We start from the raw sequence: 16,709 nt of genomic DNA, 5'->3' as shown, positions 1-16,709 counted from the left end.
CCAAACACGCATACGACCATCATTGGCACCAAGGCAGAAGCGACTCTCATCGCTGAAGACGACACGTCTCCATTCGTCCCTCCATTCACGCCTGTCGCGACACCACTGGAGGCGGGCTGCACGATGTTGGGGCGTGAGCGGAAGACGGCCTAACGGTGTGCGGGACCGTAGCCCAGCTTCATGGAGACGGTTGCGAATGGTCCTCGCCGATACCCCAGGAGCAACAGTGTCCCTAATTTGCTGGGAAGTGGCGGTGCGGTCCCCTACGGCACTGCGTAGGATCCTACGGTCTTGGCGTGCATCCGTGCGTCGCTGCGGTCCGGTCCCAGGTCGACGGGCACGTGCACCTTCCGCCGACCACTGGCGACAACATCGATGTACTATGGAGACCTCACGCCCCACGTGTTGAGCAATTCGGCGGTACGTCCACCCGGCCTCCCGCATGCCCACTATACGCCCTCGCTCAAAGTCCGTCAACTGCACATACGGTTCACGTCCACGCTGTCGCGGCATGCTACCAGTGTTAAAGACTGCGATGGAGCTCCGTATGCCACGGCAAACTGGCTGACACTGACGGCGGCGGTGCACAAATGCTGCGCAGCTAGCGCCATTCGACGGCCAACACCGCGGTTCCTGGTGTGTCCGCTGTGCCGTGCGTGTGATCATTGCTTGTACAGCCCTCTCGCAGTGTCCGGAGCAAGTATGGTGGGTCTGACACACCGGTGTCAATGTGTTCTTTTTTCCATTTCCAGGAGTGTATGTCGTTCTTAAGTTCTACAGACATTATTTGACTGAACTTGATCACTTCCCAGACTAAAATAATACATTACAACAACGTTGTACAACATTACAACAACAAATGTTATACGCATTTGATCACATTCAGACCGTCACAGTAATTACAAACAAAGGTTTGTTCATAAATAAATACAGTACTGGCCATTAAAATTGCTACACCAAGAAGAAATGCAGATTATAAACGGGTATTCATTGGACACATATAGTATAGTAGAACTGACATGTGATTACATTTTCACGCAATTTGGGTGCATAGATCCTGAGAAATCAGTACCGAGAACAACCACAACTGGCCATAATAACGGCCTTCATACGCCTGGGCATTGAGTCAAACAGCGCTTGGATGGCGTGTACAGGTTCAGCTGCCCATGCAGCTTCAACACGATACCACAGTTCATCAAGAGTAGTGACTGGCGTATTGTGACGAGCCAGTTGCTCGGCCACCGTTGACCAGACGTTTTCAATTGGTGAGAGATCTGGAGAATGTGCTGGCCAAGGCAGCAGTCGAACGTTTTCTGTATCCAGAAAGGCCCGAACAGGACCTGCAACATGTGGTCGTGCATTATCCTGCTGAAATGTAGGGTTTCGGAGGGGTCGAATGAAGGGTAGAGCCACGAATCGTAACACATCTGAAATGTAACGTCCACTGTTCAAAGTGCCGTCAATGCGAAGAAGAGGTGACCGAGACGTGTAACCAATAGCACCCCTTACCAGCACGCCTAGTGATACGCCAGTATGGCGATGACGAATACACACTTCCAATGTGCGTTCACCACGGATGAGACCATCATGATGCTGTAAACAGAACCTGGATTCATCCGAAAAAATGACATTTTGCCATTCGTGCACCCAGGTTCGTCGTTGAGTACACCTTCGCTGGCGCTCCTGTCTGTGATGCAGCGTCAAGGATAACTGCAGCCATGGTGTCCGAGCTGATAGTCCATGCTGTTGCAAACGTTGTCGAACGGTTCGTGCAGATGGTTGTTGTCTTGCAAACGTCCCCTTCTGTTGATTCAGGGATCGAGACGTGGCTGCACGATCCGTTACAGCCATGCGGAAAAGATGCTCGTCATCTCGACTGCTAGTGATACGAGGCCGTTGGGATCGAGCACGGCGTTCCGTATTACCCTCCTGAACCCACCGATTCCATATTCTGCTAACAGTCATTGGATCTCGAACAACGCGAGTAGCAATGTCGCGATACGATAAACCGCAGTCGCGATTGGCTACAATCCGACCTTTATCAAAGTCGGAAACGTGATGGTACGCGTTTCTCCTCCTTACACGAGGCATCAAAACTACGTTTCACCAAGCAACGCTGGTCAACTACTGTTTGTGTATGAGAAATCGGTTGGAAACTTTCCTCATGTCAGAATGTTGTAGGTGTCGCCACCGGCGCCAACCTTGTGTGAATACTCTGAAAAGCTAATCATTTGCATATCACAGCATCTTCTTTTCTGTAGGTTAAATTTGGCGTCTGTCGCACGTCATCTTCGTGGTGTAGCAATTTTAATGGTCAGTAGTGTAAGTTAGTATTCTCTCGAAAGTGTACTCACGTTAAATGATGACAGATTGTCGCTAAATACTGCTTAAGCAGTAATTTATGCCTGTTTGTCAGAAATGTCTCTTTGGCGCTGTTTTTAATGGCGATGTCAGCTAGCAAAGGCAACTGAGCACTTCTTCAATCATCGTGATTTTATATTAGCAATTGTAATCTAAAGTTCAATAAATATCTTACAGATATAGTAACATATTCATTAAATAAGTACATAAGTATGACAAAATAGAGATATCCATGCTGCATTCATTTGTTGTGTTATTGTGGAGTATACGATGTTGTGACAAGCATCTGCATACTGAAGAGATATAAAAAGAAACGTAGTAAATCAAGAAATAGATGAAATATAGATATGAAGCTTTCAGGTATGTTAGCTATTGTGCAATGCTACCATCTGAGATATGGTTTGTTGAAATCGCATGAAGCATTTTAAAGTTGTTAATTCAAAGATTCAGGATCAAAATGTTTAGTAACTATAAAATATTAACTTGCTTTGCTTTAAAGATATTGAAAATATTGTTGTGTCATTGGATGCTCCTCATTTCTCTGGTGTTGCAGGTGGATTCAGTTTTGCTTTATAAAGTAACTGTGATTTACTGTGGAATTTAAAAGAGATGTAAGTAGTCATCTTTCAGCTGGTCTGAAAGTCTGCCATTGCTGGTGATTGCCGCATTCTTCTAACCTCCTGACTTCTGTCCACATTCCCAGCTAAGGGGTTTGCCCATTTGCTACCGAGCCCCTTCACCCGCCACTGGGCTCGCCAGCAACAGTGTCTGTGGCTGGACCGACAGTGGCGCTTTAGCTGCCCTTAGGCTGTCCACCAGCACTCAGCCTCAGAAGAAAATTCACCCCCTTTCGTGGCAGTTCAAGGTGGTCGAATAACCGCCCTACCCATTATAATGTATAACATTACACTTTCGTATTCAGGATACAGATCTGTAAATATGTTGTGGTGATACAATGGTGATTACATGTACATTATTCTGCAGTCAGATATTGATTAATGATGAAGTTATGACAAAATGGGGTTAATGATTTCCACATTGAATAAGTTGGGAGCAGGAGCTTTCATACCTGTTTATACGCTTATGACCACAATTTTATACATTTTCTTTCTCTGGTAAGTCAGACGTAAACTGAATTTTCATGTGCAGCGAGTGTGGAGTGAAATTTTCGGTGTAGATGGAATTTCAGTGTGCATTTTTCATATATTCTGTGTATGTGAGTGTCATTGATGCTGAAGAACTTGTTGAACTTATTAATATTTTCATAGTGGTGATACGCTACATGGGTACATAAGTTCAATTATTGTGTTCTTATGAGGCAGCTTACTTCATTGAAGGTTGTCTAGCACTGTTCTACGTATTTGTTGGCGTGCATATACCATGATTATCCATTGCCATTTATGGTATGTTCTATACACTTTTAATGCCCACACTCACTTATTCGTTACATTACATTTAGTTTCTCAGAATATTACTTTTTCTACGGTGCATACATTTTCATGAGATATTTGGCTAAGGCTTTTACTACTGTTTGATATCCGCACTATTAAGCTCCTTCTGGTTGAATTTTTGAGTAAGTTCTTTGCAGGATTGTAGGGTACTGAAGAAGATAGTTTTTCTCGTTGGTTGTCCCTGTATTTTTATTTAGATATGTAGATTCTCTGTAAATTTTTATTCTGTGTGTGGAAATGTCGCGCCCAGTACCTGACTAACTTTTGTCTTGTGCTGTATCTCAGAGATAGGTGTTGCTAGCATCTGTCAGCTGCTATTGTCTGCTAATTGGATGACTGAAGCAATTTTGCGACTTGTAAGGACAACAACATATAGTGCATAAGACAGAGTCATCTTTTTACTGCTAAAATCGGGAGACAATTACTCGTATATTACAGCCAGACTATCATGTAAGTGCCGGGTTACTGTGTGGCATTGCAGTGCCCGTTCTTCGGGAGTCATTTACCTGTTGTAACCCACAGCAGACAAGAAGACGCACGGTAGCCATTGATGTGCAGTGAAGGCCCATAACCACGTCAGACGAGGAGACCATCACTCGACTTGCCTCTGCCCGAGGCAGGATTCGAACCTGCGACCGTAGGTTTATAATAGCAGTCCAGATTAAGGGCTCCCCATTGTAAGTTTCTCAAAATGCATGAAGTGACTTGATTAATGAAACGAATAGACCAACTGCTTTTAAGGTTTATGTTGAGTTTTGTGCACATTGTGAGATAAAAAGTGTAATATCGGATTGGGAGTACCCTACTTGCTGTTTTTATTACTGAAGGTGAAGCTACTGTGAGTGGCCTTATTCACAAAAACAGTTACAACATTGCTTACTAAGGAATGTGTGAATCTTATTGTAAGTCAATTTTAATTAAATTTGTGCTATGTAAGAAATATCTGATGAAATAAGACTAGGCCCATGTCAATTTCTAGTTAAGTAATGAATTGCAGTTGCCATGATGAAGAAATAATTCAGGTTTGGCAAAATATTTACTGTTGATGAGTGTTGAAGTGTCATTTGTGTTTGTGAGAACTTGAATATCTCACAATAACTGCTTTTATCCACTATAACATTTTTCTGCTTGTGATAGGGCTCATTGCACTTTCGTAAGAAAGGAGTATAGGTGGTTTTTTCCCACGAAAACTATTTACTTTTTCTTTTAAAAAAATGTTTCATATTTCTATGCTTAATTAGACCGGTGACCGTATTCCTTTTCATTTGAATAAATTTGATTAGTTAAAAACATTATCTAAATTGGATCTGACACATTCTGTGTTTATATACGTAACTTTAATTTCAAGTCCTATAAGCAAAAATCCTTCAGGCATTTCACGGTTAAATCTGTAAAAATCCTACCAGAGGGAGTATTCAAATACCCAACTTGGGTATTATCTATATGCTGATACTGCAAAACGGTGCAGCGAGAGCGTTATAGGCTCTTTTAAAGTAATGCAATGCGTCGAGTGCACTGACGAGTCAATTAGAAGTTTAGCACTCGTGGTGCAGAGGGTGTAGCTTAGATCATGGATGGTGCTGTTGTGTTTTGAAGGTGTTTTTTGTTCCTCGAATGGACACACTTGCTCAGATGACTGGTTACACGAAACAGATTGTTCACAGCGTGACCCAAAAGTCTGTTTCACGGAATACTGTAGATAGAGAGGTAAAACCTGACATACATGCTTGAAATGAAAAGGGGCTGTATTCAAATCAAAAACGAGTGAAGAAACCGGCCGACATAAGGCGCTGGACGTCACTGAAGTAGCATGAAGGGGCGATGGTACTCCGATATGTTACACAGCAGCAACATCATTAGCCTGGCTGATGAACACCTGCTGTAAGGTACGACTGTTACCTAGAACGGCGCTCCACCCGATATTGCTCCATGAGTGAAAGATCTCTTGCGCACAGTGTTTGGTGAGAAACGCACACTCTACCGCCACTTCCGACATGGTTGGCCTCTCACGTCGCAAACCTCAAACCGTGTGACTATTGGTTGTGGGGTTACCTGAAGTTGCAACTTAACCGCAATCGTCCGACCTCGTTAGGGAAGCTGGAAGACTCATATGCGTCGGCAATCTCTCACAATGCCTTCTGATATGCTGTATAGTGCTCTTCACGACATTCTTGCTTCGACTACAAATATTGTTGAGGAACGACGACTGACATATTGAGCATTTGTTGCAAAAAAACATCGTCTTGGCTAAAGATCGATTTTTGTGCTAATTATTGCTTTTGTGTTATATGAAACGCCATCTGTTGGTCATTTTGTGCACTTCTTTTTATTTTCAATAAAACCGCATGTCATTCCAAGCATGTGTGCTAATTTTTATATTTCTTTGTAAATTATTCAGTGAAGTATTGAATTTTCAAATGTTATCGGACTTCTGAGCCAATCTGTATTTCAACATTCTCCGTGTTGTCCTTTATTTTTTATTTTTTCCAAGATCAAAGCAGTCATGTTCAAGAGATGCACAAATAAGTTCCGTGCCCACCTAACACTCTAGCACTCTATTGCACCTCGTATGGTGCGGTAAATCAGACAATGCGTAGAAAATGTCTGCAACAGTGGGTTGAAAATAACAATAATTTCCCCGCAGTTTGGTATCTGAACAGGATCTGATCATCAATGAGGGGTTTCAGTTGTGTACGAAATACCTGAAGATACTTGTGGAGTCTATTCCTCGAAGAAATGAGCCCATTATGAGAGCTAGAAGTGGTGTTACGTGGTATTAACGTGATATATCCCGTGAGCGGGTGAGAACCAATTTTTTTGCACTGTGTGCTTAGGTTATCACCCCTGGTCACAGAAGCCCTTTGCTCTCGTATATGGGCGCAATATACTTCAAGTAGGAAACACATTCAGGATTGCTGTAGGTGGCTGCTAGCGCCGCGCTGGACTCGTCGGATTTCTTGAAGGCCTGGCCGACCTGGTCGGAGTGGCTCTCCTTGCCCAGGTGGAGTCCACGCAGCGCACAGTTGAACAGCCGCAGCACCGCGGACCGGTCCATGTCGGCCCTCAGCTGCCTCAGCGGGTAGGCGTCCGCCTGCTGGTGCAATCCCAGGGCTCGCAGTGTGCGCTGCAGCGCGCCGTGGTACTCCACCACCAGGCTGTCAAAGTGCTGGCGGTGCAGCTGTTCGCTGGCGTTGGCGTTCAGGAAACACTGCACGTCGGCGGCCGGGCTGTGCACTTTGCTAAACTGGAACACACAAGCGGACGTAAATGTCTTCTGAAACGCGGTCTCAGAAACGGTAACGCCTGCGACAATGTGACTACACATGGACCAATACTAGAACGTAATTTACGAGGGTTGAGGAGTTTATGAAGAGGTTTTACGTGGCCACTACTAGTCACGATTTTTTGTTAACGTCATCAGAAAGAGAAAGATACAACACAACATGGACACATCGAAAGCAATGTCGAATCACGCTTTGTTTTGATCACCTCCTTGTTTCTAATGCAAGGTGTAAGCGTTCCTTACAAAGTGGTAAACAGTGGTCAACCAGATCCGGTTAGCCACAACAGTGAATGAAACTGAACATTTCAAATAACAAGTACACTGATGGAAAAACCGCAATACTATAAAGTAATTAAGACAGAATAATGAAATTTCGGGAGTCGGGGTAATCAACACTACTGGACATTAAAATTACTACACCACGAAGATAACGTGCGACAGACGCCAAATTTAACCGACAGGAAGAAGATGCCGTGATATGCAAACGATTAGCTTTTCAGAGAATTCCCACGAGGTTGGAGCCGGTGGCGACACCTACAAAGTGCTGAAATGAGGAAAGTTTCCAACCGATTTCTCATACCCAACAGCAGTTGACCGGCGTTGCCTGGTGAAACGTTGTTGTGATGCCTCGTGTAAAGAGGAGAAATGCGAACTATCACGTTTCCGACTTTGATAAAGGTCGGATTGTAGACTATCGCGATTGCGGTTTATCGTATCGCGACATTGCTGCTCGCATTGGTCGAGATCCAATGACTGTTAGCAGAATATGGAATCGGTGGGTTCAGGAGGGTAATACGGAACGCCGTGCTGGATCCAAACGGCCTCGTATCACTAGCAGTCGAGATGACGAGCATCTTATCTGCATGGCTGTAACGGATCGTGCAGCCACGTCTCGATCCCTGAGTCAACAGATGCGGACGTTTGCAAGACAATAACCATCTGCACGAACGGTTCGACGACGTTTGCAGCAGCATGGACTATCAGCTCGGAGACCATGGCTGCGGTTACCCTTGACGCTGCATCACAGACAGGAGCTCCAGCGATGGTGTACTCAACGACGAACCTGGGTGCACGAATCGCAAAACATCATTTTTTCAAATGAATCGAGGTTCTATTTACAGCATCATGATGGTCGCATCGGTGTTTGGCGACATCGCGGTGAACCCACATTGGAAGCGTGTATTCGTCATCGCCATACTGGCGTACCACCCGGCGTTATGGTATGGGCTGCCATTGGTTACATGTCTCAGTCATCTCTTGTTCACATTGACGGCACTTTGAACAGTGGACGTTACATTTCAGATGTGTTATGACTCGTGGCTCTACCCTTCATTCCATCCCTGCGAATCGCGCGACTGCTACGGTCTCAGATTCGCATCCTGCCTCGGGCATGGATGTGTGTGATGTCCTTAGGTTAGTTAGGTTTAAGTAGTTCTGAGTTCTAGGGGACTGATGACCTCAGATGTTAAGTCCCATAGTGCTCGGAGCCATTTGAACCATCCCTGTGAAACCTTACGTTTCAGCAGGATAATGCACGACCGCATGTTGCAGGTCCTGTGCAGGCCTTTCGGGATACAGAAAATGTTCGACTGCTGCCCTGGCCAGCACATTCTCCACACCTCTCACCAATTGAAAACTTGTTGTCAATGGTGGCCGAGCAACTGGCTCGTCACAATACGCCATTCATTGCTCTTGATGAACTGTGGTATCGTGTTGAAGCTGCATGGGCAGCTGAACCTGTACACGCCATCCAAGCCCTGACTCAATGCCCAGGCGTATCAAGGCCGTTATTACGGCCAGATGTGGTTGTTCTGGGTACTGATTTCTCAGAATCTATACACCCAAACTGCGTGAAAATGTAATCACATGTCAATTCTAGTATAATATATTTGTCCAATGAATACCCGTCTATTATCTGCATTTCTTCTTGGTGTAGCACTTTTAATGGCCAGTAGTGTATTTAAGTGATTATCATTGCAAGATCACAGGTTAATGTAAGCACGAGACAAGCCATGGCACATGTGAAATGATAGTGCATTAATAACTGGTGTAACAGAAAGAGTGCCTCATGCAAGCGCGCAAACGTGCGTGCATTGTGTAGTACAGGTGCCGGATGTGACTTTCTGAGATGGGAGTTCTATGTCCGTTGCGCTTGGTTGCTCATTGAAGAGACGGTTAATGCTGGTTGTGGATGACACTGGAATTGTCGTCCGATGATTTTCCATACGTGGTCGACTGGAGACAGCTATAGCTATCTAACAGGCCAAGTAAACATGTCGAAATTCCGTAGAACATGTTGGGTTACAACAGCGGTTTGTGGGCGAGCATTATTCTTTGGAAATACCCTTTGGAACGCTGTTTACGAATGGCAGCACAACAGGTTGAATCACCGGAGTGGCATACAAAATTTACTGTCAAGGTACGTGGGATAACCACAAAAGTGCTCCTTATGTCATACAAAATCGCACCCCAGACCTTAACTGCAGGTATAGGTGCAGTGTCAGTAGCACACAGACAGTTTCGTCGAAGGCTCTCAACTGGTTCCCTTCTAACCAACACACGGCATTACTGGCACCGAAGCAGAAGCAGCTTTCATCGGAAAACACAACAGACCTTCACCCTGTCCTCCAATAAGCCCTCGCTTGACAGCATTTGAGTGGCAACTAGCGGTGATTTAGACTCAGTGGAACGCACGCTGCACTGCGCCTGGCCCTGAGCTGTCCTTCATGTAACCGATTTGTAACAATTCATAGTGCCACTGTGGTGCCAACCGCTGTTCAAATGGCTGCTGCAGGTTCAGTACGATGCTCCAGAGCCATACGCCAGTCACGACGGTCTTTCCTCTCGCTAGTGCCACGTGGTCGTCCGGAACCCGGTTTTCTTGCGACCGTACGTTGTCGTGAACATCGCTGCCAGCAATCATGAACAGTTGCTACAATCCTGCCAAGTCTTTCTGCATTATTGCGAATGAACATCCAGCTTCTCGTAGCACCATTAAACGACATCGTCAATCTCAGAATCTGATAATGGCGACTTTTTCACCTTACAGGCATTCTTGACTAACATCAACTCACAAGTTCCAATCTCAATCTAAGACACAAAACCGTTACAGCATGTTTATAAAGCAAACCTGATTTTCATTCTCACAATGGCGCTACTGGCGCCACTCTTATGTGACTGGCGCGAAACTTTTGTAGACAACATGGTTCAGGTGTAGAAGCACGATAACTAAATTTCATCGTTATCGCACAACTCATTTTTGGAGCCGTGATCTTTTTTCTGTCTGTTTATAGCAAAAATTCCGTGTGGATCAACGGCCTGGTGCGAGTCTCACATCTCAGCGGCTTGTGTGCAGCCACTTTCTACCGACTAGACTCGAATCATTTCTCATTCCAGGAGAATCTTCTCACGTAGGCTAAAGGCAGAACGAATTATTCTCTAGTTCGACCGAAATTCGACACCGTGAACTTTCGGTTTCCAAGCATACGCTTTACCAAAAATCACTAGACCAGACTAGCCGTTTGGTTCGAACAGCGAAGGCCACAGCTCTTTTGAGGACGGAATACTACTATTTTACGATTCTGCAAGCATTTATGTTAAATGTTTCTGCGTAAACATATTGGTCTGATGATGATTTTACGCTTCGAAAGATGTTGCATGGTTAAATAATGTAAAGAAGTAACAGAACATTGTGACTGTCTTGGGTCTTTCCAAAACCTGTTAACAAATATTAACTAACAATCTGACAAATCACAGTCAATACGACTTTAAACTGAATGAACAACAATGCTCCCAATCAGAATTTGGTAGAACTGGTATACGGCACGCACTGGAGTGTTCAGTAGATTCTCCTCTATAGCCACGGTCTGCGGGAAGCCGTAGCAGTGAACGACTGTGTCGTTAAAGTGTAAAGGATAGAACGCTACCCAGACGTCCGGCCAGAGGGATTTAGCAAAGGTCGCCCCAAAGGAAATTTATCAGGCAGTGCCAGCCATTTATGTCGATGTGAGTACTGTGCAGTAAGGTTGTGACGAAGCAAGCTGGGATAGTTTTAATGCCCTCTTGTTTTGTCAGCTGCCTGCTTAAATTCGTTTTTTCACTTTTAACAAATTACCACTAACATACGTGAATAGAATCTGCATATTCATAAAAGAGAAAGGTTGTCCCTCAGTTTTATGGAATATAACACCAGATCTAACTTTTTGCTTAGTTTTATCTATGTAATTGATTTTCTAATTTATTTTGGCTATTCCTAGATAGTATCAATCATTATAGGGAGAAATCAGTGATTGTTTCGTAACTTAAATTCTGTTGTTGACACACAAACAAATATAAATTCTATACTAATTATAAACATTTGAACGACGAAATACTAGTAACTTTAAAGTATCTGTTTAGCTCTATTTCAAAACATGTTAGCAAAGGCAGCCCTTAATTAGGGTTGGTTTGGGTTGTTTGGGGTAGGAGACAGCGCGGTCGTCGGTCTCATCGGATTAGGGAAGGATGGGGAAGGAAGTCGGCCGTGCCCTTTCTACGGTCTAGATCTGGTGGCAGGTTTGAATCCTGCCTCGGGCATGAATGTGTGTGATGTCCTTAAGTTAGTTAGGTTTAAGTAGTTCTAAGTTCTAGGGGACTGATGACCTCAGAAGTTAAGTCCCATAGTGCTCAGAGCCATTTGAACAATTTTTTGTTACAAATACACTTCTCGGATATTCCGCCGGATCATATTGTGCAAATACCACAATATTGCGTCAATAAAACTGTTCGACATCTTCAGGTGGTGGTAATTGCTGTTGTCACTGTTGCAAGACATGACTGGTGATAATCGTGCGGCGGCGTCGAAATTTATCAGACGAGGAGTAGACAACCCGCAAGCGTGGACAGACGCTCGCAGTTGGAGGAAAGCGGCGCTCATATCACCCCTTCTGCCAGAAGCCGCAGAAAGACCTTCCGGGCACACTTGGGGGGCGGCGGGTGGAATAATAGAATAAATGTTTTATATTTATGCTGTTTGCCGTTCTCAACACTGGCTCTCTAACTACAATATTGGTAACCAGAAAGTGATAATGTAAAGAAGTAACAGAACATTGTGACTGTCTTGGGTCTTTCCAAAACCTGTTAACAAATATTAACTAACAATCTGACAAATCACAGTCAATACGACTTTAAACTGAATGAACAACAATGCTCCCAATCAGAATTTGGTAGAACTGGTATACGGCACGCACTGGAGTGTTCAGTAGATTCTCCTCTATAGCCACGGTCTGCGGGAAGCCGTAGCAGTGAACGACTGTGTCGTTAAAGTGTAAAGGATAGAACGCTACCCAGACGTCCGGCCAGAGGGATTTAGCAAAGGTCGCCCCAAAGGAAATTTATCAGGCAGTGCCAGCCATTTATGTCGATGTGAGTACTGTGCAGTAAGGTTGTGACGAAGCAAGCTGGGATAGTTTTAATGCCCTCTTGTTTTGTCAGCTGCCTGCTTAAATTCGTTTTTTCACTTTTAACAAATTACCACTAAGCCTGTAATTAGAATTCCTAGTGCCCACTTCATCTGAGAAATACATTTATAGCTACAGCTTATAGCTCTGAGGAATTAGGAGATTGTCTGGGATTCATAATCAAAAACCATTCTCTCTAAAATGTTCACTATATTCTGAAAGTCACAGACCAAAAAGATTCCACACAATCCAACTACCAAAGCAGTTCAGAGTCTAATGCGCTGATGCCACTATAACTGTTCAAATTAAATGTTTAAGTGAATGCTCGCCGTAATTTGATGATAATGTTCATCAAACGCCATGCTAAATAATGGTAGAATGTCTGTCCTGCGGCGGCACGTGAAAATACGACATACCCAAACTGTAGATAAAGTCATCCCAGAATTAACACTTCACTCGAAAACGATTTCATGGTTACGCATATCCAAAGTAACTTATTACGGCATCCGAGGCTGTTTATAGCAATGATACCGACGCAACGCGACTCCCGGCACAGGTGGTGCGCTAATAGCGTCTGGAGAGAACTGGGGCCTTCCTTCTTCTCGCGCAGCGTTCTTACATATAAAGCCGTGGTACGGACGGCTAAGGGAACGCCTGATCAAATCTGCTCTCCCGACTAGCCGCTGGGCTAGTAATGCACCACATTAAGTTATCGAATAAATCATTACTTCCTTTGCTGATGGCTGATGAAGCTTTCAATTTAGTTGTGCAATCAGCACACAAGTAAGTAATCATAATAAAAGTCTGACCTGGCTAAGTCAAATATTTTGGGCGAGAGAATTAATTTAATTACACTACACGCAGTAGACGAGCTCTGAACTTGCTCTTTGGAGATACGCTATAGCTATAGTTTTATAGTTATTCTATTGAAACTTCTCACATTTTTATGATTATAGCGGATCTCCCTTCTACTTAAATTTAAACATCCTAGCTTTATTTATTCGCCTACTTAAACTATTTTGCTTCCTTAATTTATAAGCCAAAAACCAGAAAATCATGAATTTCAACTAAAATTTTAATTTGTGAGATCCAGAATACTGTTTCTACTAAATTATTATGCAAAAGGAATCTAAATATAAATTTTTAAGTTTCTAGCTCTTTTCTGTTGCGCCAATGAGCTTTACAGAAAAACATCCAAATTTCGAAAATGGTTAAACTTATTGAACTGATATCCAACACATATTGATTTTGTATTACTCCTGATATGCTAGAAACGTTTCAGGTTACTTACTTCATTTTAAAGTATTGCGCAATATTTATGACGTCAGAGCTAGTTACAGCGGACTAGGCTGGCACACAATGGAAAGACTGATGTGAATTTTACAAGGTGTGAGTATACTGCTTCCCTACATCTGTGGGTAATTACTGTTCTGCCAAAAGATCCTACTGTTGAAAACTGAATTAAATTCCAGCAGTGTGCTGCATCGAGTCATGAATCGGAAGTTTCTCCTGTTTTAAATTAATGGCAGCCAGTGCTGGATTCCACGCGTCGCTTAGTTGAAAACATGCATCCCTGTTGATAAACTTGTCCGTCGTGCGGATATGTAGGGCGTCCTTGAGGAAAAAGTTCCTGAAAGATGACGCTGAGGATAGAATTTCAGTCTTGTCGTAAAGCAAGCGATGCTCAGTGCATGTAGTGCTTCGCTACTATTGATTTATCAGGTTGCCCCAGGCGTGTACGACGACGGTGTTCAACACAACGTTCTTGCACGGTTCGGCATGTGTGCCTAATACAAGATTTTCCACATTAGCATGGAATATTACACACGCTACGTTTCCTGAGACCATGAACGTCTATGACCGAACACAGCCAATTCCTCAGTTTTGCTGGTAGTCGAAAAACACGCTTGATATCGTGTCTCTTGGGAATTCTTTCTATTCATTGCGCCAAAATATGGTAAGAACGCCATTGCAGTGGGAGGCTCCAGATCTCCATTTCCTAGATCGAAGTTGCTTCGAAGAGAAGGTATGGCGCGCTTCCTATCAGAATAGCTGTTCTGTTGGAACATCGTTCTTTGGTGTTGTAGCTCACCAGGCAGACTGTTGGTATGTGAGACCACACGTACTCTTTGTAACAGAGAGCATAAGACCCTGAGAGTTGGCAATACTCTCTTAGGATGTAAAGGTTGGCTACAGCACCCATACACAAGCTCTGGAATCTAAGATATTGTTGTCGCGCCTCGCAGCGCACAGATTAACTAGTGGCAGTTAGGAGGCCAGTGTAGGAGCCCGCCTGCTGTGGTGCGCAAGTGTGTTGGGCGAGGGGTCGTCGCCGAGCTGCCGTACTGTCGTGTCCGCCAGCAGCGACACAGGATTTGGTATTTAGTTGATATTTTTTATAATTTGCAGCGCGCTTATTAATTTAAAGAAAACGGTTTGTGTATGTGCGTAACAGCAGACGGTAATTTTGATAATGATAGGAGTTGAATTCTTAAGGGGAAACAATTGTTTGATTAAGTATTGATTTTTGTCATTGATTTCTTTTGTAATTGTCAGGGAATTGTTTCACTATGTATTCAATTGAGAAGTATTTCAGTCTGTCTCAAGAGTTTGATTAATTTGTAATATTGCTTTAATGCCACTGGAGGCAGATTTACAAACGAAGCGATTGTTCAAAGAGCTTCTAGCGTTTTGATAATTGAATGAGAAAGAATCGCTTTCAGAATATAGTTTTTTGTTTGGTTTATCATTTATCGAGTTTAGATTTGACCAAAACCTTTCTCTTGAATTATATGTAGTTGTAGTAAGCAGCAGCAGCCGCAGCAACAGCAGGAGCAGCCATACAGAACATGCATTGCACTCAGCATGAATAATAGGTTTTTAAATGTTTTTGTTAAACAATGGAATGCAGCAGATCAAGCAGCGGCAGCAGAAAGGCCGAGTAAGTTATTTGTTGCGCACAGGACCAATAAAAAAAAGTTTTGACGATCTCTGTAATAGTAAAGTTAACAAGAGTACAAGCACGAGATTTTCAGTAGAAAACACGAGATAAGAAGATAGAGCTCGCAACTTTCAACCCTGCCACGTTGTGCAGGGTGATGACAGCGTGTGGCTTGTAAATATAACTATGTGTGAGTTAGTTTGCGTTAGACATTATGTACCGTCGGCTTTTCTTTGAACCATGACGTTTCGTCGCCGCTATGCGATTACAACAGTCGCGTCTTGAGGCAGTGACAACAGCAACTACCATCACCTGAAGATGTCGAACAGCTGTATCGACCAAAAATTGTGGGATTTGCAGTGTGATTTGGAGGAAAACCCGATAAGTATACTTGCAGTAGCTGTTGAGCGTGTCTCCAACTCACTCTGATCACGTTCTCTATGTCTTTTATTAGTGACTGCTATTCTGAAACCTACAAGGTACGACACTGTTTTAATTTAGTTGAAGCACAATTAACGACTATTCGTGTGCAAAGCTTCAGACAGTTCGATAAAGTAAGCAAAAGAATTGCAAGGGAGAACTGCTCATAATCACTCACCTGGAAATCTACAACCCTTACGTCAGCAACAGTTCCGTCAACGTATTTGAACATGAAACTGTTTTTCTAGCAGTCGACGTGCAGAATAACGGGTAGCTATACGTCCTTAGACGTCCAAAATCTGTTCGTCCCCTCGACGACCTTGTCAGAAATGCGCGTAAATGTTTCGGAGTACCTCTCGTACCCCGGACAGTGCTTCAAAGCGTTTGCTACGGCGCTGAACACTTTGTCACACATCTCCTTGAAGAGCTGCATCTGGCGCTCGTCTGCCGACTTGCTCGGGTCGTATACCACCTTGTAGTGGGGGTGGTCCTCGAGGACTTTGGCCGAGGCCGCGTGCAGCCTCGCGTAGGCTCGCAGCGCGGCGAGGCAGTGGTGGTAGTCCAGCTGGTGCCCCGCCTTGGCCAGCGTGAAGCCGGCCTCCGACAGGTCCTCCATCACCAGGAACTGCGAGGGCCGCCCCCCGGACCAGTAGCAGCGCGGCCACGGGCCCGAACGCTGCCCCCTCCACAGCCCTGAGAGTTCCGTGCACCAGTGGCATCACCTCGGACAGCAGTAGGGCTTCCATCTCGAAGACGTTGTTTCCCTCGACCAGCTCCTGCAGCTGTCCTTGCTGATCGCGGCACTTCACTATGAG

At 44.2% G+C, this 16,709-nt stretch overlaps 1 protein-coding gene across 1 annotated transcript; it reads right to left on the bottom strand.

Moving 5' to 3' along the window:
- Positions 1–6,203: 6,203 nt before the first annotated feature.
- On the bottom strand, positions 6,204–16,133 carry LOC126236838 (uncharacterized). The gene is made up of 2 exons (XM_049946439.1): positions 16,073–16,133; positions 6,204–7,056 (listed from the first exon to the last, which is right to left on the bottom strand). Exons 1-2 carry the CDS (start codon positions 16,124–16,126, stop codon positions 6,661–6,663), a joined length of 450 nt encoding a protein of 149 aa, XP_049802396.1. The 5' UTR covers positions 16,127–16,133; the 3' UTR covers positions 6,204–6,660.
- Between the last annotated feature and the right edge of the window lie 576 nt (positions 16,134–16,709).

Source organism: Schistocerca nitens, chromosome 2 (assembly GCF_023898315.1).
Source record: "Schistocerca nitens isolate TAMUIC-IGC-003100 chromosome 2, iqSchNite1.1, whole genome shotgun sequence".
Lineage (NCBI taxonomy): Eukaryota > Metazoa > Arthropoda > Insecta > Orthoptera > Acrididae > Schistocerca > Schistocerca nitens.
The sequence above is the reverse complement of the archived record's forward strand: the minus strand, read 5'-3'. Positions and strand labels throughout refer to the sequence as shown.